The sequence below is a fragment of the Hesperophylax consimilis genome, chromosome 3 (assembly GCF_061612785.1).
Source record: "Hesperophylax consimilis isolate HC1 chromosome 3, BYU_Hcon_1.0, whole genome shotgun sequence".
In the NCBI taxonomy this organism is placed as follows: domain Eukaryota; kingdom Metazoa; phylum Arthropoda; class Insecta; order Trichoptera; family Limnephilidae; genus Hesperophylax; species Hesperophylax consimilis.
In genome coordinates this window covers 24,952,823-24,977,948 of record NC_142838.1, presented here as the reverse complement: position 1 = coordinate 24,977,948, position 25,126 = coordinate 24,952,823, and the positions used below count along the sequence as shown (strand labels likewise).

The window sequence follows — 25,126 nt, the reverse complement described above, 5'->3', positions numbered from 1 at the left end:
GGATGTTCAGGCAAAAATATTAAATTTTTTTTCGATCATTTTATAAATAACTTAATTTGCCACATTATACGATAAAATCATAACCGAAAATGGGTTCTTAAGTAGGAGATTTTGAACTTTAAAGCAGTTTTCATAGGACTTTACATTATTTTTTCTGGGCTTATAAAAAGACTTATTTAAAAAATACTCGATTATTTCAAAGGCCAAGATGTATTCTACTCGCAGTATTTAATTAAAGCATCTGAAAAATTTCTAGGCGACCAAATTTTCAAACCAAAAACACATGATTTTGCATTACTACGTATGGCATCGCCTTAAAGGTGGAAAGATTTTTATAATAGTTTTATGAAAAAGTTTATAGTACGTCCAAAGTACGTTCAAAATTTATTAAATAATGATTAAAATATTTACCACAATGTTTCACGCAAAAGTTTAAAATAAAACATTTTATTATTTTGTGCATAAAACAAACGTTTTCCGATATTATAATTAAATTGTATTGATAACAAATGTTATTATTAGCGATTTAAGAAATATTACAAAAATAATATTTTTTTCAAATCTCCACACAATTTGTACTGGAAGTAAAAATGCCTCGTCCTTGAACAATTCCCGAAAAAACTTATTGTTGTTCTTTCAGAAACCTAAATTATCTCTGTACTAAATATAAATTCCTTATTGGAGTAATATTTCACGAAACACATAAGAATTCAACAAGGACACTGAACATACAGTCGCCGAAGAGAAAAAAAATCAAAAGGCGATAAAATAAACTAGACTCCCGATTATTCGGGGTTGTTAGGAAATAATGAATAGTGGATGAGTTTGTGTATTTGGCAAGTTTTGTTTACGAGAGATGGGAAGGCAGATAGAGATATTGGAAGAAGCGTAAATTCAGGTAACTTCATTAATGGAGGACTGACCGTGTTGGCGTTAACAATAAACTGTCTAAAGAAGCAAAGCTAGCAGTCCATAAAGGAGTTCTGGTACCTACCCTGATGTATGGCAGTGACGCATGGAACTACTAGTACACACACGCGCACACAAACGCGTTTTCCACAAATTGAATGGCATTATATTGTAAAACATCACAATTTTTTGGCTATTCAATAAATAAAACAAATTTAGAAAGAGTAAAGGAAATGCGAGATCTTGGCATAATAATGGATGAGAAACTAGACTTTACGGCCCACATTCAACAAACTGTGAATAAGGGTATGAAAGCATTAGGTTTTATATTAAGAACAATTAAAAACTTTGAATCTTTACAAATCATAAAACTATTGTACATATCCCTTGTTAGAAGCCTGATAGAACATAACTCCATAGTTTGGTCGCCCTTCTACAATGTACATATTCATAATGTTGAAAGAATTCAAAGAAAATTTCTACGCTTCGTCAATTTTAAACTTAACATCCCTTTAGAACACATAAATTACCAGTCATTATTGAATCATTTAAATATTGCGACATTAGAAAACAGAAGAAAAATAAACGACCTAACCTTTTTATTAAAATTATTGAACTCTAAATTCGATTGTTGTGAACTCCTGCATTTAATAAATCTACACATACCTACACGAACAACTAGGCAAATATCAACATTTTACATACATACATCTCATTTCAACTATAGTTTTCACTCTCCAATACAACGTTTACACAGTCTTGGTAACAAATACTTAAATAATATAAATGTATTTGACAATAATTTGAACTTGGCCAACTTTAAACGGAGTATGTGCGAACTATTTTTACCTAATTTGTAAACTATTGTTATACTTTCTTATTATCATTATGGTTGATTTTGTGGATTTTGGAAGATTTTATATTTTTCGTCTCACTTACTCTATCCATACCTATATTTTTAAAATTCTTATATTTTATGTAACATATTTTGTCAACTCTGATATTTTTTTATGTAACCTGTATTTTGCTAACACTGATTTTTTTTTTTTTTTTTAATTTTTTTATATGTAATCTGTATAACTAAAAAATAAAGATGTACATTATTATAGGTAAAAGACCTATGGGCGTTTAAATAAATAAATAAATAAATAAAAATTATATAAAAAAATTACAGTCGTTAATATACGAAATAAATCTCGATACCGTCCAATTAGGATTTGGCTTAAGTGTCAGCTGTGTTCACTCATTTTACTCAGCCTTAGGGAGGAAGGTTCACTCCTCAGTCAAACCAAAAAATTAAATACATCTCAATGAATTTGGTTACTGGCCGGTACAAGATTTGGCGCAACCAGGTCGAAAATCTAAAGTAGATGTACTTATAGTAAACGTTGTTTTTACAGGTTCATTTTAATTTATATATAAACTGTATCAAGCCATGCATCGCTATGGCTCAGTCTGTCTGAGTAGATAGAGAAACAATAGCGCGTTTTGCTTTTAAGTCACAGGTGACATCTATATAATATAGGTATATAAAAACCCGTACGTATTCGAATGCAAAGTTGTGTCAAAATTTCAAAGCAATCAGTGAATACCTTTCGGAGATATAAGATTTTGAATAAACGACAATTAACATTTTTTATTTATACCTATAGAAGATAGATAGATTGTGTTTTAAAACTACGATGTTGATTGAGTTTTTTTTTCGTTTGTAATAATATTGTACTGTAAATTGCGCCTGCTCTCAACAGTGACCGGATAAATCATCACAATGATAAATCATCACATCTTTAAAAAGTTATATAAAGTCATGGAAAGTGATGAAAAAAAAACTTTATTAACTGGGTTAAGTAGGTTAGGTTAGGTTCAATTTTTTTCATCGTTTCTAATGACTTTATTTCACTTTTTAAAAGTGTGTTGAATTGTCACTGTGTTGAGTTATCATGGAACCGCTCTCAACATAGGACTTCCTAGCGAGACAGGTACATCGCCCATGAAGTAAGGTTTAAATAAAATTACAATATACCCACACACATAGGAATTAATAGACGAGAAGATAATGGCGAGGGGTAAAATCAACTGTTGAAGAACGAAGGGGGTTAAGCTGACTGTGATTCGCCAATAAATCAATCTGACAGTAAATAGGCATCTCGCATTATAATATCACCATTTAGTTCTTAAAAGTAAAATCTGCTTTTGAATGAATAGACATTTTTACATGGGAGCGCAAATTACTCGCCACGTTATGAACTAATTTGCGAAGTCCAAATTCGGCAAAGTAAATTTCTTCTGTTTGCAGAGTCGTAGTTAGTTTCAGAGTATTTAGTTAAGACACTTTTACAAATGTTTCATAATTTACTTACCCCAGTAAACAACGATGAGCACACTTGAGAATCGCTACATTGTGATGTGATAGTATATGTTTCGGTGTGAATAAGCTTAAAATAAAGTAAAATAATGCTTACTTATGGAATGTAATACGACAATTGGGTTTATTCTCTTTTTCACATCTATTTTTACAAGTTTTCATATCACAAGTCAACATTTTGCCGTGTTATTTCGTAAAATGAACCGATGATGCCTCGACCATAGTTCGCACAAGAATGATTACGTCACGTTTTCAAATTTCACTTGAGGCCATACGCGAGCCCAGCCGGCTCCAATGGAACCGGTATGGGGAGTGGGGATAATACGCTTTTAATCACTTAGGGCAGGTCTACTAATATTCATATGTCTATGAATATACCTAATAAATATTTAAAAATAAAATTTGTTGACCCGGATATAATATTTAATATGACTTCAGGGTTTTGAGCAATTTCGTCAGCCTTATTTTGTATTTTTGGTTATTAAGTACAGTTGAATGAAAATGACGTGATAACCTTTCCACACTTGATAGCAACAAACTGGAACAGGATAATTACAGGTAAATTTATTAATTCCTCTTTGCGATTATAAAAAAAAATTGTTACCAACACATTATTACAAAACCACAATCAACGTCATTTGACCAAATCAATTTGTGACCGAAAATAGCAAAAATTGTTAGAGTCGCAAATTTTGCAAAGGAACGAATGTTGCGAATACATCCCGAACTATTGAGCTATAAAAAAGACACGATAATATTTTTAATCAAACATGTTAATTTAAAATATTGTTAAATAATACCTGTTTCTAATTGACTAATAAACTAAACAACCATGATGCCGTTTCTCTGGAGAGATAGGCAGATATGAAATACCTCAACACAACTCTATCTTGGCACATACTCCTTGCCTGATGTACATTCATTGACCGTCTCAAACATACTATAATTTTATTTGAATTCTTGAAATAACCCAACTGAATATCGTATACCTGAATATTATGTATGTGAATGAGAAGCGTGTTCAACTCTTTTCCTCACATACAACTGCATACGAACTCCATTTCTCCTTTTATAACTTGAGATTTTCACGACCAAAAGTACACGACGATACGCTGAAATAGGCTGAGCCACGAAAATGTAGAGCGCTTATAGCATGGTCTGTCACAGGCTTTATGCTTCCTTCAGTTGGCATAGCTCCAGCGCCAGTAGCGGCGGGAAAACTCTAACGGTACCGGAGCTTATGTCATAGGACACTACCGAAACACACTGAATAGTCTGCCACTGTTGTACAAGACACTAGATGAGGATTGGGCCCAAGCACTGAACAAATAATCCCAAGTGTAAAAAATACACCAGGTGAAGTAGGAAAGCTTGAAAATCTTGGCAAATAGATTTTTAAATTTATGTTATATTTATATGTATCGTAAACAGAGTTGATCCGAACACAGTACTCACACACATGCTTTCCTTGCATACAGCATTTTCAAACTTGTTATTCGACTTTTTTTTTTCTGAAATTGAAAAAAAAGACAAAAAATTTCCTACCGGCTGCGCCAGTTCATTGTGATTATTCTGTTAATAAAACTCCGGTTTCACAAAAGCACGGTGTGTATTTATTTAGATGGTAAATACTCTTTTACAATGGTGATGACTGTATTGGACAGCCAGTAGGTAATATCCGGTCTCTTGTAATCTTAAAATATTTCTCTGACCTTGTGTCAAGCTCGTAGCGAACTACTTTACCGACATGTTATTTACTGTGTATGCATAAAACGAAATACCGCAAATACCATAGTTTTTATTGTCAAAAGAAACACACAAACATAATGGAACATTTTCAAGTTTCTTTCTCGCTAAAAAAATAATAGGCGGGCGTAAAAAAGACAAAAGGTTTGTTGTGATTTATTACAGATGTGTGTCACACATGCTCTGATGATGGAAACTGTAATGATGTCCGAAACGTTGGCTAAATAAGGAGTTAGAACAACACGGCATAATACCCCAAAAATAAATCACTATAATACTATTCGCCGTGAAAATCTCAAATCATATAAGACAAAAGGCTGTTTCTCTGTCATGATCGGCAAGGAAATCACTGTCGGAAGTGAATACATATATGCACCAATGCACATAAATTCAACACAAGATAATTGATTTCACTGTAGCAAACACTAATAATCCACAAATTTTTGACAAAATCCATCCTAATTCTGTACAATTGTACTTTCGCGAAATAATGTTACAAATATCGCATTTTTGCAAGAACTGGAACATGCCGGAAAAAACCATATACATAAAAACATGTCAGTTACTACACCGTATTTATGATGATCAACATTGATTAACATGTACGTCAAGATGATCATTTGTCGGTAACCAATGAACCAATGTAATTTAAGGTTCCATAGAAAGGTACCAACCTCGTGTAAGGTAAATCAATGCTTTGAGGTAATTTTTTTATGATCTGACGCTGAGTGAAGGAATTTGACGCCATAAATCAAATTTAATTTGATATTTGGAAAAGCTATTTTCGCCTGTCGGTAAAGACTTGCAAAACATGTTAATGCGGACAGACATTTCGCGAAACGGACACAATTTCTTTGTTTGGATTTGTCTACCGATTTACGAGTTTCAATGAGAGACTTCATAAGTATACAATATTGCATTTCGTTAAACTGTGATTCAATTCGATATAACAAATAAATAATAAATTTATTATCTAAATTAGACGGTTATGAGATGTATCTCTACTTTGATACTAAAATAGAGTCTGTGTGTTTAAAACTAAACTACCCAACGGATTTTGATAAGGTTTTCATTATCATTTAGAGAATTTCTTCCGGAAGGTTTATAGACATAATTCATGCATATCATATTTATAGAAAGTAGAAAAAAGTAGAGAAACGTCGGGTACACGTCAGCTAGTTATACTATTATCATAGAAAATAGAAACGACGTATGTGGCTTGAGCGTGTCGACTGTCGCCTCTTTTTGAAAATATTTCATTATAAAATACTGTTTTGAAAGCAGGTGAGTCTCTCTCAGATTTTAGTATTACAAATCGACACCTACAATATGGCAGGAGCGAGTCGAATGTAGCCTATTTTTGAACGTATTTCAATAAAAAATACAGTTTTGAAAGCAGGTGAGTCTCTCTCAGATTTTAGTATTACAAATCAACACCTACAATGTTGCATGAGCGTGTTGACTATCGTCTCCTTTTCAACATATTTCAATAAAAAATACTGTTTTGATAGCAGGTAAGTCTCTCTCAGATTTTAGTATTATAAATCGACAACTATAATGAAAAGATTAAAATCTTGAAGGTAATTATTGAAAAAGTTTTTAAAGTTGCTTACCAGTGGTTTTTATCGGGTAAACTGTAATTACAACTTTACAAGAAAGTAAATACCATATTAATTTATACAAAGTAGTTACTGTTACTTCAATTTTTTCCTCTAAGTCTATGGTAATTTTTTGTATGCAAATTGATATCGTGTTGTTCTCACTTTTAGATTCTTTCTAACAATTTAAATCATATTTCTCATCGTAATACAAAATCATGAATTTTATGAGATTAGTTTGACCTCTTGGAGAAATATCTCCCAAAATGGCTCCGCAAGGATGCGATTTGAAGCAGCTAGGGTGTGTATGGTATTCGCTATCAAGATTTTTCGATTAGAACTATTAAAAAAAAAAATATAATTACTATTAAAAGATAATTTATTGAAATATTTTTTTATTAAGTACGATAAGAATCTTCCTGTTGCGATATTAGTTTTGAGCAGCTTAAAAAGAGATGTTGTGAACGGAAGGAATCTCAAAGAATTGATTAAACTGATATACTAGGAAAAATGAAATTTATTATAATAAAAGCCTTACAAACTTCCAAGTAAACTGAGGTCCCGGATGAGATTACAGATTAAAGCTTATTTTCCTAGTATGTTACGCACAAACATTATGCTCCGAATTATTCATGTATAATAAATACTTTATTGATAATAACAGATGTGCGGCTTATATTATTTTAAGTACCTGGTTTCGTCCGACTTTACGTTTCGCCAGTATATTTTTATCCAAATGTTTGTTAATTTTGATAAATATGGAGAAAAAAAAACATGACGTCGTGGTTCACTTTTGACATGGATTTTTGGAAGTGATGCGTTGATACTACAGTAAAAAAGCAGCAAAAATTTCAGCTTTTAATTCAGCCACTGCTTGGCAGAATTTAGGGGGCACATATTTACTGCATTATAGCTTTGCTCCTACATGAAAAAAACACTAAGTTAGTGACAAATTTTCTGAATTAATATTCATGAAATTAAAAAAAAAATCGAGAAATCAAATATTCAGATGCCCCCGGGTGCGGGTTGAAAACCCAACGAGCTTAAAGCAAAACATATATTTTTTTAAATGTTTGAGTACCTAGTATGAAGCCCATATGAATTTGAAAAACGACCTGTTCTCATACTGCCGAAAACAAAAGTTTCGAATAAGTAACTATATTTAATATTATTATCATTTAACTACGTGGCCAGCATAAAAAAATAAAAACCATTAAGTAGGACCAAATTGTACCCTATAAATTAAATTAACTTTGTCGTTTGGTATTCGGAAAGATTATTGTATATTGTACATTCGCGCTGAAAAGAATTTTTGTTGAATTTGTGATGTTTCGGGATGATAACGATATTTGATAGCATTATTTGTGGTATGCATGAACAAATAAAATATAATCTACAAACGGGAGACGTAAAAATATTATACAGTTTCGTGCGAAAGCGTAGTAAACGTAATGGTATGATTCGGCACTTTTTGTTCTCAAGTAAATACTTATTATTTACTTCTACAATAATTGCAAATTCAATTTGCGGCGTCAGTTTAATTTAAGTAAAATTAATAACTTAGTATACATTATTATTTGATCAAAAATGATCGACATGTTTCAAAACCAAGGGTCTCTTCGTCAGGACAAACGTATAGTGAAAATTAACACATTTAAGAATAGACAAACAAGTATAGATCAATAAGTACCTATAGACAATACATACTTACATTGAGCGGTGAGTAATTACTTATTATTATTAAAATATATACATAAATTTATCATAAAATAATTGCATTTATTAATATTACAAAGTCTATATATTCTCATTTGTCTGTACTTGTTTGTCTATTCTTAAATTTATTAATTTTTATTACACGTTTATCCTGACGAAAAAGCCATTTGGTTTTGAAAAATTTCGATCCTTTTTGATTAAATTGTGGTGTATACAAAGTTATTTATTTTATTAAAAATACATATTCTTTGATTAAATTATAGTAACTATACAATAATATTAAAAAATAAAGAGAAGTGCTGTTCCAGATAAGGATACCAACCCTAAAAGTTTGAAGTTGAAGAAAATTTTCCGAAAGTGATGACAAGTTTGTTATGTTCTTTATATGGAGAAGATTTATACTTTACACCACTTTCACGTGATTTATAATAATATATTAAAAGGTTCATAATAATTTAACGCGCTGAAGCGATATAATTGAAATTTTTACTCTTTCATGGTGGTTTTAAATGAATATATTAAACCACAACATTAAGGTCTGATTATCACACAGGAAATAACCAACGAAGGCAATTACCAATATATGAGGTTTCTGGAAAGTTATTTTTGCGGTTTGAACTCAGAAAGGAAAATGGATAACTTATAAGAAAAGCAAGTGCGTACTTTTTTTACTGCAAGTTACGCTGAAGCATGTATATTAATTACATTGAATTATTGAGTGTTTATTTATATTTCAAACAACATAAGTAATGCTTTGAGGTGAGTGGCAAGAGTCACAAAACAGGATCAACAAGCACGATGAGATTTTTTCAATTCAATTAATTTTTTGCTCCAATCATAGAAAAATTGAAAGAACTCGATATTTCGAAAACACGTTGGTTTTTTGGGGAATTTGTAAGAAAACTGTACCTTCACTTTTATCTCGTTCATATAATAAAAAAAATATTTTTTAAAGTTAAACCGATTGAATTATGATGATATGAATTATTCATTTTGGCAATTTTTAGGTATTTTATTCATGGATTCTTGTATAGATATTTGAGGCAAACTGGAAAATATTATTATTTCTCTTTCTAACGTCAAAAAAAATATGTATTTCCGCATGATAAAAAAAAAGATAAAAATACTTTTATAAAATATGGACGCTCGGTCATATATGACCTTCAAAAGCTGGAGGGGTTAATGATGTGAAGCATTCTTTAAAATAGTTCATTCCCTTTATAAATAACCAATAATTCTGAACACTTGCGGAATAAAGATGGACAGTTTTCAATTTACTTGAGTTGAACATTTTAGGAGCAATATAAGAGAACTGTCGCTGGGCGAAAGCTTTTTCGCTGGAGGAATTATGCACCTTAGGTGTGACCTGTGTAGGATGAGTAACAGGTGTATAATTTTTGTTATTGTTTTTTTCATCAAATCCTCTTTCAGTATGCATATGAGAATTGTCTATATGTATAATAGTCGAATATTAAAGATTGCGAATTTTTAAAAAAAAAGTAAATATCATTGAAAACAATATTAGCGACTTTCGAACGAAAATTTGAAACAGAAAAATCAGAAAAAGTTTCGGTCAAGAGATTTGACTCATCAAGTTATTCCAAAAATTAAAAGTAAATAACTTATACCAAGCAATAATATGTAAAAAAATATATAATTTCGACGGATCGTAATGTTCACAACCACCAGCGGGTGTGAAGTAAAAACAAAATTCAAAACAATATTTCAAACTGTAAACAAATTTAACAGATCGTTTGGGAGGTCTAACTATTCAAAGCCATCTCTAAGAACTGACTGAATACTGAATTAGGATCTGTGATGTATGGTAATAAGTTGGGTATTCAAGCGATAGATGGCACTAGTCAGAAAGCTTACTCCAAAGTCCGACAGATGTCGCTAGAGTGTAGTAATTGCCTGTGGGGTATCTTTGTCAGACTTCGAGCTTCTAGAAACAGAGTTACCAACCCTCGGGTAATGAACAGTGTAGCTGAATCCAGACTTAATTTATTGTAACGTAAATAAACGTAATTATAGTAAAAGAACCTTTTACTTCTTCACAAGAGTTCCCAACACAGAAATATGCAAGTAAAGGCAGAGATATAACAGGATCGCTTAAATTAATGGCAGTTTGCAGTATTATATTGGTTGGATGTGCTCACCGTTCTAGAAGATATGGAGGTGGCGGCCAGCGTGAGGTGGTGCGTCTCCCAACGGCGCAGGAACTTGGAGCTAAGGATCTTACTGATGAGGGTGCGCGTGTGGTTCAGTTGGCATAGCTGGATGTCCCCCTCGGGCAGCAGCTTGAAGCGGGGGCCGGGCGGGGGCGCGGGGGAGGCCGAGCAGGGGGGGTTCATCTGGAAAGGAAGGAAGTTGATAATTAGTATCCGAAAATTTTTATGGCAAATTATTAAATTATTTTTAAAAGTCCCTCAAGGACGCTAAATTTGTATTGATTCCGTGACAGCAGAACAATGACAAAACAGAACATTGAAGATAGTGTAGACAAATAACAAACAAACAAACGTTACTAATCATGTATCATGGTCTGTTTGTAACTGTACTGTGTTACCAATAATAGTGTGGTATAAATAATTTGCCATACTGACATCTGAATTGTAATAATAAACATTTTAACTCGATTGTCGTTTCTACGACCCGTTCTTGAGACCAACAACTCGGCTGTAAAACGATGTGGCCTCTGCGTTTCCTCCCACCCATAACATGGGTCTCTTGAAGACCCGTGTTCACTCCTTTCTCTCTTCAAAAAGACCCTGCACACAGCATCTCCAAACAAAGGCCCTAATTTTTTTTTCTCAAAGCCTCTTGAGTGGAGTAAACGTAAAATAAATAATAAACGTTAACACACATTTTCATTTAATTTTCGGCAACCAGAGTATTTGTTGACATTTAAAATAGGTACAAGCAAGTACGTTACTCGCCTCAATAGACGATGTCTATTCTGAGACGGGTAGCAATAATCATCGGTGTTTTAATAAATCTTGTTTTTTCTATAACCGAAAAACAAATTTGAAATTAATGAAATCTTAAAAAAACATAGGTGAGAAAAGTATGTGCATAAAAAATAAAAACATTTAAAAAATCTGAATAGTGTAAATAAAACGGGCAAAATTACATATTTAATAGAATTTAACCCACTTACGTTTTTTGAATTTTACACAACTGATGAGTAATGTATGGTAAATGGTTGTTTATCAGTTGTTTTTAAATTTAAAATACGATTAGTAGTAAGGAGGTAAGAGATTAAGAAGGGTTTGTAAGACACTATTGTCAGCTATGAGCATTGACATAAATACGCGTAATGTTCATACAAATCGAACCAAAAATATGGTACGTTCCTGTTTCTAGATTGAAACGCATAAGAAAAGAATAGCCACAACTAATTTGTGTGAATTAATGAAATGGCTTTAAATAACATCATTCATAGTTAAAATGGAATGGAACGCATTAGAAAGAGATAGCCATTTAAAGAATATGTATACGAGTGAAACAGCTATATTATTATGAACGCCCCTCGGTTCTGTACACATTCCTCGCGACACCAGTTGCGGCCCACTTGCCGGCGAGCATGTCCGCGGTAAGCTCGACGTCACAGGCAAGCGACGAGCGTTTTTGCATGAACGTTCGCCGGATAAATCACGTGACGTCATGCTTAGACTGATCGCCGCGGATATGCGCGCCCGTCAGTGTACCGCTTTTCCTCTACTTCTCGACGAATAACCGAGCGAGCAGAGTAGTAGAATACGACGTCCGTATTGTTACTAGGTTGTCCTTCATAAAAATAAATACTAATTCAAAAAATGCGTGTGTACGTTTAAACAAATGAAACCACTATATAATAAAATAAAATACTTTGTTTAGTAACCACTTAATTTTTTATTAATTTTCACATCTACCGGTTTCGCTTCAGTTACGCTTCATCAGGATGTTAATTAAAAAATAAGACAGAGAATGGGCTTATATATAGGAGGACAGAGGGAGACAGAATATAATATAAAAAAGTAAGAGAATATAAAAGACAGAGACAAAATACATAAAGAGAAGACGAAATTGTTAATTGATATGTGTGAGGGAGAAAGCAATCTATGGGTTTGGTACCCATATATGGTACCCATGTATTAAAGTAACCGTGGAGTGACAGGAACAATACGCTTGGCACCTGAAAAAAAGATGATTTCAATCTAAATCAGCAACTCTAACACAGGCCACCTCTCTACCCAGGACTTAACAAACTTTTTGAAGCATTCAAGATTCTCTCTGTTCAACACGAGATCGGCATTCCATGCCGGTCTTGTAATCCCTCTTAAGCCAACCAACATTTCCTCTCGGGCATTTTTCATCAACTCGCAGTGCCACAGAATGTGCTCGGCTGTCTGGTTAGTGTCACCACATGAACAGTTCGGATGAGGAGACAAGGCAAGACTATATAGCCGCCCCCTGAGCTCCCCATGACCGGACACCAATTGCGTCATATACTGATCCAGTTTTATGTGCGCCCCTTCCATTCTGCTTTTAACTGAAGGGATAAAAGAGAAAGTCAATCTACCCTTCGTCGACCTATCCCATCGCTCTTGCCATACATTCAGCGTTCTATCTCGCATGGCTTTCAATAAGCCAGGAAGGGACACCGCTCCACCGGGTGTCAGTTCGACTCCCAGGTAGACAGCGGCCCTACCTCTTGTCAATGCCTTTTATGTCAAAACTTCTCTAATTTCCAAGTCAATGGGCAGTGTACCAGCCAGAACCGGTAATGCATCATTAGCCACAGTCCTATATGCGCCCGAAAGCGCCAACAGGGGAGTCCGTTGGCCCCGCTTGAGGGCCAAGTGGATTAATGCATTATCCAGCCGGTGCTCCCACACAGAAGCGGCACACGAGACATGCGTCACGTAAACACCCCTATATATGAGGCGAAGTGCCGGAGTCCGCAATCCCCACTCAGCCGTTGAGAGCTTTCTCAATTTCAAGAATAGGGCCTAGGCCCTGCTAGAAACGCTCTTGACGTGCGCTAGGAACGAAGAAGATCTATCTAAAGTGACGCCTAAATACCTGGTGCTTTCAACGAAACGAATAATGGAGCCTCCCATTCTGATGGAAGGGTTTCTGGCACGACTGAGCATATCCTTCAGGTTCTGATGGTCAGAAAACAATAAAGAATGCATTATTACCATATCTGTTTTCTGCATAAGTCATGCATATAAGCTTTTTGAGTGATTTAAGTAACCGGCCTCTCAAATTTAAGAAAATTGTTCAAAAATATCCTGTTTGAAGAAAAATTTGCAAAGCAATACCGGTTTGATCGAACAAAAAGACGCTATTATAAACATTTAATGTGTAAACTTAAAGTGAGAGGGAATTAATTGTAAAGTTACTTGTGTTATAAATAAAACGGAGAAACGATTGCCAAGATAGAATTTGATGTGGTTTCGAATGACGTCAATATGTAAAGTGATGATTTTCAACGATCATTAATTGGTAATAAACTGGACGAAAAAAGCATATCGAATAATAACGGGTTGCAAAGAAAACTCTAACATTGGCTTGATAATGATACACGGGACTGATGCTTGAAAATAAGAATAAATATTTAAAAATATTTTATACATAATATTCCGATGCAAGTTGACGTATTAATTTAGATATAGAATTATCATGTATTCAAAACAGATTTTTTTTTAGTTACTCGGGAAGAAAAAACATATAATGACATTACAATCATGCAATGCACACGGAGAAAATGAGTATTGCTAATTTATTATGAATCTTTATTTTCTGGAATAGCTTTATTGAGTAAAACTTCAAATTGTAATATTTAATTATTGAAGACAATATTAGCGATTTCTAAACGAAAATCTGAAACAGAAAAATCAGAAAAGGATACGGTCACATCTAGGACTCGAACCCAGGACCCTTGCCTTGGTAAAGAGCGGTGCCCCGGCAAGGCAAGGGTCCTGGGTTCTGATTTTTCTGTTTCAGATTTTCGTTTAGAAATCTCTAATATTGTCTTCAATAAAAAAATGTGCGATGAAAAAATGAAGACAATGTTGGAAGTTCTTATTCGAAGTACGATACAGTTAAATGTGACCGAAGGGGTTAGGTTCCCATTAGCTCAGTGGTATAAGAGCGGTGCCCCGGCAGTCGACGGTGAGTCCTAGATGTGACCGTATCCTTTTCTGATTTTTCTGTTTCAGATTTTCGTTTAGAAATCGCTAATATTGTCTTCAATAATTAAATATTAAGAATCTCTTCTAATTTCGGCGTGCAATATTATCAAGGCAAATGTACGTACATATATATCTTGATTCTGAGCACGTGTTCCGACTTTCGTAATTTATTAAAAGTTTGTCAGGAAACCTGTTAATTCATTCGTAATTCCTTTTATCCCGTTTTTAAACGAATTCCCAATAATTTGAAGAGATTCTCAACAAATTAGCAATACTCATTTTTCTCCGTGCATAATGTATAATATTCTTTCCGTCATTGAATAGTTCAATCAATCAATTGAGCAGAACACGTTCGTGATATAAAGTTTTCTTTCCGTCATTGCATAGTAATCAATCAATTGCGCTGAATACGTTCGTGATAAAAAGTTTTCTTTCCGTGGTCGCATAGTTCAGTCAATCAATTGAGCTGAATACGTTTGTGATATAAAGTTTTCTTTCGGTCATTGCATAGTTCAGTCAATCAATTGAGCAGAATACGTTCGTGATATAAAGTGTTCTTTCCGTCATTGCATAGTAGTCAATCAATTGACTGAATACGTTCGTGATGTAAAGTTTTCTTTCCGTCATCGCATAGTTCAGTCAATCAATTGAGCTGAATACGTTCGTGATATAAATTTTTCTTTCGGTCATTGCATAGTTCTGTCAATCAATTGAGCTGAATACGTTCGTGATATAAAGTTTTTTTACTGTCCAATAATATTTATTATTATTATTTCCTTTATAAAGAACACTTTATTCATAACAAATGTCTCTGGGATGAAAAGGAATCCGTAATCCTTACTAATGATGTAGGTATGAGTAATTATAAACTAAAAATACTGAATATGAAGAGATAATTGTTATTGGCATTATTTGCCATGTGGCTTGCTTTTAAAAGGGTAAATGTCAGTTTTTCAAATTTTACGAAGCTTGAAGAATTTGCTTTTTCATGCAGATTTTAACTAAATTTGTTTATTTATTATAAACTAGCTGTGCCCCGCCACGCGTTGCAGTGGCTCAGTATATCTGTGCATATAGAGATACAACAGAAACAATAGATAGCGCTGTTTTAAAAAAATAAATTGATTTTACCTGTCACAGGCGACAACAATATAATACAGGTATATGGAAACACACGCGTATTCGAATACAAATTTGTGTCGAAATTCAAAATCTATCGGATATTTAAGATTTTGAACAAACGAACATTTACATTTTTATTTATTTTGATCGTTTTTGTATTTTTGCAGCACAACATAATTTTCTACGAAACAGTATGTTGTATAGTGTTTATTGTCTATACTGATTTCCTAAGGACTAAAACTTTGTTTTTTAACTTTATTTCCTAAACTTTGTTAATGAATATATTAATTAGTATATGGGGGCGATCCATCGTTTGTCAACATGTATTCTGCTACTGTTTATTTCACAAAAGTCCAAGTCGTGTTGACTTAAGGTTAAACGCAACGCTTGTTGTATTCTACGTGTTCACAGATGGCGTTAATTAATTAATTTTGTTTAAATACGCTTTTGCAAGGTATTGCTTTACAGTATTAAGGCAAATTATTTGTTTGCGCCTTCATATACGCAATATGAATATGAATAAATAGTTTTGTCCATATAAAAACTCAATTCTATCGAGAAAGGCATACAAATACAATATTGGATTGAATCATCGGTAAAATATTGTATTTGTGTGCCTTTCTCGAAAGAATTAAGTATTTAAACGAACAAAACTATTGATTCATATTCATATTGCGTATATACGGGCGCAAACAAATGATTTGTCTTAATATTGTAAAGCAATACCTTGCAAAAGCGTATTTAAACAAAATTAATTAATTAACGCCATCTGTGAACACGTAGAATACAACGAGCGTTGCGTTTAACCTTAAGACGCCAATTTAAAAAAATAGAGCAACTTCTGATAGAGTGATATGACTTTTATGCCACCTTTTATTATAATACAAATGAGATGATTGATTCTCGTTACTTCTTAGGGCGATGCACTACGTAGTAATTTAAAATCATGTGTTTTCGGTTTGAAAATTTGGTCGCCTAAAAATGTTTCAGATGTTTTAATTAAAAACTGCGAGTAGAATACATCCTGGCCTTTGAAATAATCGAGTATTTTTAGATAAGTCTTTTCATAATCCCAGAAAAAAATAATGTATAGGCCTATGAAAACTGCTTTAAAGTTCAAAATCTCTTACTTACGAACCTATTTTCGGTTATGATTTTATTGTATAATGTGGCAAAATAAGTTATTTATAAAATGATTGAAAAAAATTTAAATATTTGTGCCTGAACATCCACAAAATAAAATAAAAGGCACTTTTTGGCCATGTTTTTTTCTTGCATAAATCAAAACAGGTGGATGGTGTGAAGCGTGAATTTAAGCCTTATCGCCATCTACGTAAGGTGTGTTATTGATAGCGGCTCGATTCAAAATATTAAACGGCGTAGTGCATCGCCTTAATATACTCATATGCATGCAAATATAGATATAAACACATTGCCCACTCTTTGGTGTAAAGGTCGTCACTCTGCATAGAGAAATATAATTCGTTGAAAAAGAATAATTATATTAAAATAGAATGAAATAGGTATACACAAAAAGACAAAAAAGAATTTAATGGGTTATTTTTGCCTCATTTTAAAGTAGGTGGACAAATTATTAGTTACACTAGTGTTTTTTAAACAGTTATCTTAGAATAACTTGATAGAAAAATGATTACAGTAAGTCAGAGAATAGAATATGAGAAGAAAAGCGATTCACTGCGCTTCGAATTGATCGACAAAATTCCTAAAATTTGCCGGGAAACTAGGAGAAATGTGCGATGGAGTTGCGCTAGTTAGAAATGAAGCCAGAGTTACTTCTGCTAGAACAACCATGCGTCGTCTTATAGTAATGGAGTTCTGTAACTGACGCCAAGGGAGATGCTTCTAGATATTTTGTATTGTGCTTTTTCTCAAAAACTAATTATTTAAAATAAAGTAGCTTATTTTTAATTGTACACTAAATACCTAATTTACATTTAAATAGTATAAAATCCTTCTATTTAAAAAAATATTACACAGCAAACTGGTTTGAAGAATCTGATAATTTGGCCACCCATTGTATTGACGTATTTGAGAAAGATTAAATAAAATAATAAAATTAAAATTATATTTGGCTTAGTGTGGAATAAATTATAACGCGACATAAATACACATATTTTTTTTAAAAAGAAAGACAAATATTCCCGGGTTACGAATAACCTGATAATTATTTGAAAATCTACTACCACCACAGAAAGCGGAAAATGTTGTTTGTATTGTGATGGAGGACTTAGCCAGCCGAGGAATTGAACACACGAACCAAATGCGATGTCAACTCAGCCACCGACCGATAATAATAATAATCATAAAATAATATTGTAATACATATTATATTGACCATGGTTTAAAGCACCTACCTAACTTACAGAACACGTGAAAAGTTTAGTACCTACCAAACGAATTGAATTAAATGAATGAAACTACCTACCTAGGTACATTTTACAAAATACGACAAATAACCCCGTTCCTAAAGAAATTCAATTATCTTTTTGAATACTAAATTACAAAATTGTCAGGGTAAGTACTGAGAATCGACGCATTATTTCATTCTAAATATAACTATTTTAGACATAGATTTAGGTAGCTGCTTAAAATATGAGAAATATTAGTTGCAAGATGTTATTTTGTTAATTTTGAAATTGAAATATGAGATCGACAAATATGACGTTTAATAACTTGATGCCAATGGTCGAGTGTTCCAGGTAAGACAAGAGATCCCGGTTTCGATTCCTAGTTGCAACCGTAATTTTGTTTAATTTCTGTGTCTTGTTCTGTTTCATGTTTCGTTTATATAAATGAGTATTATCTTATTATCAATGACATATATTTGAATTTAACTTTTTTTCGAAAATGAATGAACGCAAATCTTGGAAGCGTAAATTAACCCACTTCCCGACATCAGATCGAGCTGTAACTCGACAGATAGACTGTCTGCTGGTAACAATCACGTACACACTAAAACGACGACATTACAGCAGTAAATACACGAAATAAATGTCCGTCCTGCCCGATCGTTGTCGACTACAGTTTCTGGGTAGAAAGGTTCAATACTCAGTCAAACCAAAATAAAACGTTTTTAAAGACATTTTTAAATAGATAAGTAAAAAAAATATTTTAATCCGGTTAATTATTTATATTTTATTTTTATTTATTTTACATTAGATACATTTAAAGCAGACATAACAGTAATAACATAGCATTATGAGAGCATATATTTAAAATGAGTAGGTACACGTGTTATTACGTTTTGTTAGGTCGAATTTAGTTCCTAGCTAGGCAGATTGCCTGTTCTAAGGAACCAAATGTTTGTGAAATGCCAAATGTAATTTAATTTTACTATTTTTTTATATGAACTCACGATTTAGGAAGACGAACAATGACTGCTAAACAATAAATAATCAATTATAGGCACCCAACAATTTCACTCACAAAACGAACACGATTTAAAAGTATAAAACCTATTGTTTCACACAGAATAAATATTCTATATCGGCACAGCTAGCGTCTCTGTGGTCAACACACAAGTGAAGGATAATCGCTATGTTAAGTGACGTTGTTAAAAAAATTACTCTTTGTACTTAACCTACCGTGGCCGTTAAATCCCTATCTCTTTAACTTACCTTGTCATTCGGTGATGCTTAGACACTTTTCAGAAAAAAATGATGTTTGTTTCTATGACCAACTCGGCTTTACCGATTGCATGAAAATTATTTAACTAATGTTATAAAATTATAAACAAATACATAAACGATATTATACTACATTGTAGTTGTAGTTATCAAATTACACGAAATAATAAATTTGATCACACAAAATGGAGGTAAAGGGAAGTTAGGTGTTTAGAGCGCTAACACAATATTGTAATTATAAAAAGTTACAGATTTACAAAATTTTTCAAAGAACGTAAATTTAAAATAAATATATTTTTTAAACATCTATTTTTAAATGTCTTAAAACTGGGCAGGGCAGGTTTGGCTGAGGAATGAACCTTCCTTCCCGGGACCTGAGTCAAACACATTACCGACCTTGCCAGACGCCGATCGTGTAGGACTGACATTAATTTCGTATATTAACTACTGTAATGCGTCCGCGTGTGTGTACGTGATTGATACCAAGCGCATTGTCATCGAAAACGAGTCTATCTGAGTTTCAGCACGATCAGATGTCAGCAAGTGGGTTAATTTCCGCTTCGAAGATTTGCATTAATTTATTTCCGTATTCAAAAGTGACATTCAAATAGATTTTTTATTGAATTTACATTATTCCTATATGAAAACCCCCGAATTGATCTTATAATCCATAAAAAAATGTGATACTGGTTTGATACATGATACATCCTGCGTGAAATCTGGTTGAATATGCTTTACTTGAATTTAAGGACGGGTTGTTTCGGAGAATTTGAACAATTCTTAAAATTTCAAAGTTAATTTTCAGGTTCTGTGAAAGATTTTTTCAAGTTCTATTTTTATTTCAGTTCTGTCAAGCAACTACCCTATGCTGATATAATAACAGAACTTGAATAGGACTTTCACAAAACCCGGATATCAACATTGAAATTTGATGAATTGTTCAAATCCTCCGAAACAACCCGTCCTTAGTGTCATATTTTAAAAATTGTAACTGATTTTGTGAAGAATACAGACAAGTGATTAAGTAGGTTCCTACCATTAAGAAAATATTTTAACAGAAAATTATTAATTGTCATTATCGAAATTGAAAATTTATATACCTATATTTCAAGATTTTTTTGTTTTTTTGTTTGCGCTATTAATATATTATACTAATTAACACGCCTGGTCCCAGATGAATCAATGATATTGATTACCTACAACAAAATCCCACTCTCATTCAAAATTACATTTATAATTACTAATATTATCCATACTACAAAATTTTAATAATATATAAATGAAATCCTCAGCATGAGAGAGTGCCAGTGAGTGTACCATATTCTACAGGGTTTTCCAATAAGAGGCATTATTTTGATATTCAATCGTAAAAGATCAATGGTTTCGTTGCTTGTGTGGCACGCAGCGCCGTCTTGTTGAAAGTAAACATTGTCCAGATCAATACCATCCAATTCCGGCCATAAAAAATCATTAATCATCTCTCGATAGCTATCCATTCACCGTAAGTGTTGCTCCAGCCTCATTTTCGAAAAAGTAAGGTCCAATGACTCCGCCGGACCATAAACCGCACCAAACGGTCACACGTTGAGGATAGAGAGGCTTTTCAACAATAACTCTTGGGTTTTCCGAGCCTCAGATGCGACAATTTTGCTTGTTGACGAAGCCACCGAGGTGGAAATGGGCCTCATCACTCAAGATGATTTGCATTTGATTCACTCAAGTGAATTTTAATAATTTCAATGCATTGTTGAAGCGTGTATCATTCCATTTTTATGGCGCAGTTTTTACTTGTTAAATGTCAAAAAATGACAGCTTCAAAAGTAACATCTACCGAAATAGCGGGCTATTCAAAATAACACCTCTTATTGGAAAACCCTATATTTGTTACAAATAAAGGAAGATAATAAAACATTTATTACTATTATTATCATCAGTTCAAGAAGTAATTTTTATATTTGTAAATGTTTGATCAATTTCATTGGCAGAAAAACTGAGCTTACATTGGGCGCACGGTCACGGCCACCAAGCTCTTTTATCGGTTTAATTGGAGTGAAAAGCGTCAGTGAGTGGTGGATACTTTCAGTGTCGTCCCGGTGGAAGACCAACATTCAGAATCGAAACGTCAAAAGCTAATAGCTTTGTCCAGACAGTCCACACAACACACGTTTTCAACTTACAAACAAAAAGTTCAAAAGTACAAAATCTGGTGTACGAAATCAATTGCGAATGTAACAATATGTTTGGTCAGTTCCATCAACGTTCAACTATAGCTTGACACCATAGACATATGAATATTAGTAGACCTGCCCTAAGTGATTAAAAGCGTATTATTCCCCACTCCCCATACCGGTTCCATTGGAGCCGGCTGTGCTCGCGTATGGCCTCAAGTGAATTTAGAAAACGTGACGTCATCATTCTTGTGCGAACTATGGTCGAGGCATCATCGGTTCATTTTACGAAATAACACGGCAAAATGGTGGCTTGTGGTATGAAAACTTGTAAAAATAGATGTGAAAAAGAGAATAAACCCAATTAACGTATTACATTCCATATATAAGCATTATTTTAAGCATATTCACATCGTATAATATGGATCAGTTGTAGAAACATATACTATCACATCGAGATACGTCTGGACGCGAAACACAAAGCTGGTTGGTTGCCGGGAAGTAAATTATGAACATTTATAAAAGTGTCTTAACTAAATACGTAAATGAAATATTCGACTCTGAAAATAGAAGAAATTTATTTTGTCGAATTTGGACTTCGCAAATTTGTTCATAACGTGGCGAGTAATTTGCGCTCCCATGTAAAAATGTCTATTCATTCAAAAGCAGATTTCACTTTTAAGAACTAAATGGTGATATTATAATGCGAGATGCCTATATACTGTCAGATTGATTTATTGACGAATCACAGTCAGCTTTACCCCCTTCGTTCTTCAACAGTTGATTTTACCCCTCATTTTAATTTCTAGTCTATATATTCATATGTCTGTGCTTGACACTAATAACTATCCAATAAATTCGTCGCACGCCTCTCGGAGTCTGGACGAAGCTACTTAGAGTGGGCTTTTTGACGCGTTCGGAGCGCATCAAATTTATTAGCAATGCACGACTTTTATGCGCGTAACGTGGGTAAAATAGATTGAATGATTTTTATTATTTTCTATTTCCGCCGATAATTTATTGGCGTTTCTGGATGAATTATGCCGTGATCAATTTGCAGCGACCATTAAATTCATTGTTCACGTGCAATAAAATGTCAAATTATCACGCCCATTCAATAAAGCCTTGAGACAAGGGGTAATTTTAGCGCGGGGCAGATTTGGAAATCATAATATTTTATGGAATCCGACAACTAACCAGGGCCGTATTTATTATCTGTAGACCCGAGGTTGTGGTGCATTGTAGAGCAATTTTATAACCTAAAACCTAAAAATAAACGTTTAAAGTTCATTATTAAATAGTAACACATTTTAATATGCCTATTTTTAAAGGTAGGCAAGAGTAGTTCACTTATTATTTTTTAATGATAAACTAATATTTATAAGACAAGGTTTTATGCATAGCATAAAGGATAAAAAATAATTATAAGTAATAATTAGTCGCCTGAAATATCAATACAAATTGAAAATATCTCCCGAGTAAAAATAAATGCCGCCAACGGGAATTGAACCCGTGACTTCTGATGTCCGGTCAGGTGCTCTGAAACCACTGAGCAATGTTGGCTTATTTCCAACCCGCCAAATGATTCAACATGCACTAGTACCTCAACCAACAATTACTGCTTATTATATTTTTTTTATTTTTACTCTAGGGAGATGTTTTCAATTTGGATTGATATTTCAGGCGACTAATTATTGCTTATAACGAGTAGTTAACTTGTTAAGATTAAGTTGTTAGGTTGTTAAATTGTTAAGATTCATGTCTCTGTTCCCAAATATGCAAAAATCTGTATTTTATTTTAAAAAACATTTTTTAAAAAAATGCGCAGAATTTCGCTGATAAGAAATTGTAGTCATTAAATATTGTTTCATAGTGCTTTCACACAAACGAAGTATTGAATTCCGTAAGTCTAAACTTAAACTTTATAAAATATAACATAACATAGAAATAGTTAAGTGGCTTATTGGTTAACCCCACATTTCATACTGATGGTGCTACTTATAATATGCACACAACTTAACTTTAAATAAGTAGTGAACAATTGGTTAAACAAAGTGGTGCGGGCCCCCTTGTGATGGGAGCCCATGGGTTGCAGCCTTGGTAGCATACGCCTAAATACGGCCCTGCAACTAACTAATTATCTAACCATCGATGAATCTCATTGTTCACGTTCAATAAAATGTCAAATTATCACGCCCATTCAATAAAGCCTCGTTCAGAGTCTTTTGGCGAGATGCAGATTTCGCCGACATGATTTTGTGTGTTATTTGGCAAGAGTGCGCAAGCAATGGATGTAGCTCAGAGATGTATATAAGGTCTAGTTGTTGACTTTATTCCTGAGGCGACCTACGTTGCGAGCTGTAAGGATCCTAGACTCAGGATTCAGAACGAATAAAATAAAAAATAATGTTCTAGGATTTTTGTATTAAAAGATTCAGATATTTTATTCAAATTTATTGTTTATTAATATGGTTAACTATTAAGTTATCTTAAACTAAAACTAAAACTCATACGGTTCATATGTCAAAATTTTTAAAATAAGGGTCACATGTATGTTGATTGCTTTCACTTAACCCATAGGCGGGGTAAGCATTTGCATACGGTAATTACGTTGGCTCCTTCTTTAGCCAACGTTTCGGACAGCATTGCAATGTCCATCATAAGGGTAGTGTAAGTGTTCGCACTCTGCTTTCAACCTGCTCTTGGTGCAAAACAACTTTCCGGATGCTTTCATATTCGCGGAATATTTAATACTGTAAGAATTAAACATGAGATGAAACATGTACATGTTTAAAATCATTTTACGGACAGGGGTAAGTGTACGCACCTACGAAACTACTTACGCTTACCCCACCGAACAAAAATAAAATTAACTTTAAAAAAATGGCGTCTAAATGAATCGCCCTTTGCATTTGTGAAAATGTATTTTATTAAAAATTGTCATGGACCACACCGTTCTGACACAATTGAATAAACAAAAGCAACCATCGGTAATATAGGCGAATAAGAAAAGACAAATAAGAAAACCATGACAAAGAGTACTTTAGCTGTTAATCTTTATTTTCTACGTAGGGTTCACTGTACATACAACCGGATTAAAGACTACCTAAAGCACTAGAGAATTGATAAATAAGTGCAGGTGAATGAATCATGCATGAATTTGTAGGAAACATCGCTGCGTACACTTTCCCACCGCGTAGGGTTACCCCATGTGACTCTATCTGTGTTATTTAAGCCCCCGCATAGCCAATTTCTACCGATTTATAACAAGTTTCTCGTTAACGCTGTAAGTTTTTATGTTCTAAAGTTATTGTTGAAGATAATATCTATACGTTTGTTATTCCGAAACGTTAATTATATGATATTCCCACCATAGAAAAAAACAATCGAAAATTAAGCTCCAAAAATTATTAAAAACACGCTTTGTTCTGTTATTTAATATGTTATAGGCATGAAGAAAATCACTGTGTGTATTTAAACGCAAATATTTGTCGTTTTGAATTTGAAATTTGTCGAGAGAATTTTCTCTATTTCAAACGAGTCGTATTTTATTAAATATTTTTTACCTATTTCGTTCATTTATTATCGTGTTAATATTAACATTCTAACATTCGTATACATATCTCCATTTCAAACCATCTTTGAATGCTTACTGCGGGGCCGTAACAAATAA

The 25,126-nt window shown here is 33.3% G+C and overlaps 1 protein-coding gene across 3 annotated transcripts in view; it reads right to left on the bottom strand.

The window, feature by feature from the left end:
* LOC149425158 (C-Maf-inducing protein-like) overlaps positions 1-25,126 on the bottom strand; it is a 195,667-nt gene that overhangs the window by 153,320 nt on the left and 17,221 nt on the right. For all 3 annotated transcript variants that reach the window (XM_089649523.1, XM_089649530.1, XM_089649536.1), the window contains exon 3: positions 10,494-10,688. In XM_089649523.1, the coding sequence (XP_089505649.1) occupies positions 10,494-10,688 (195 nt within the window). The remainder of the gene's footprint in view (positions 1-10,493; positions 10,689-25,126) is intronic.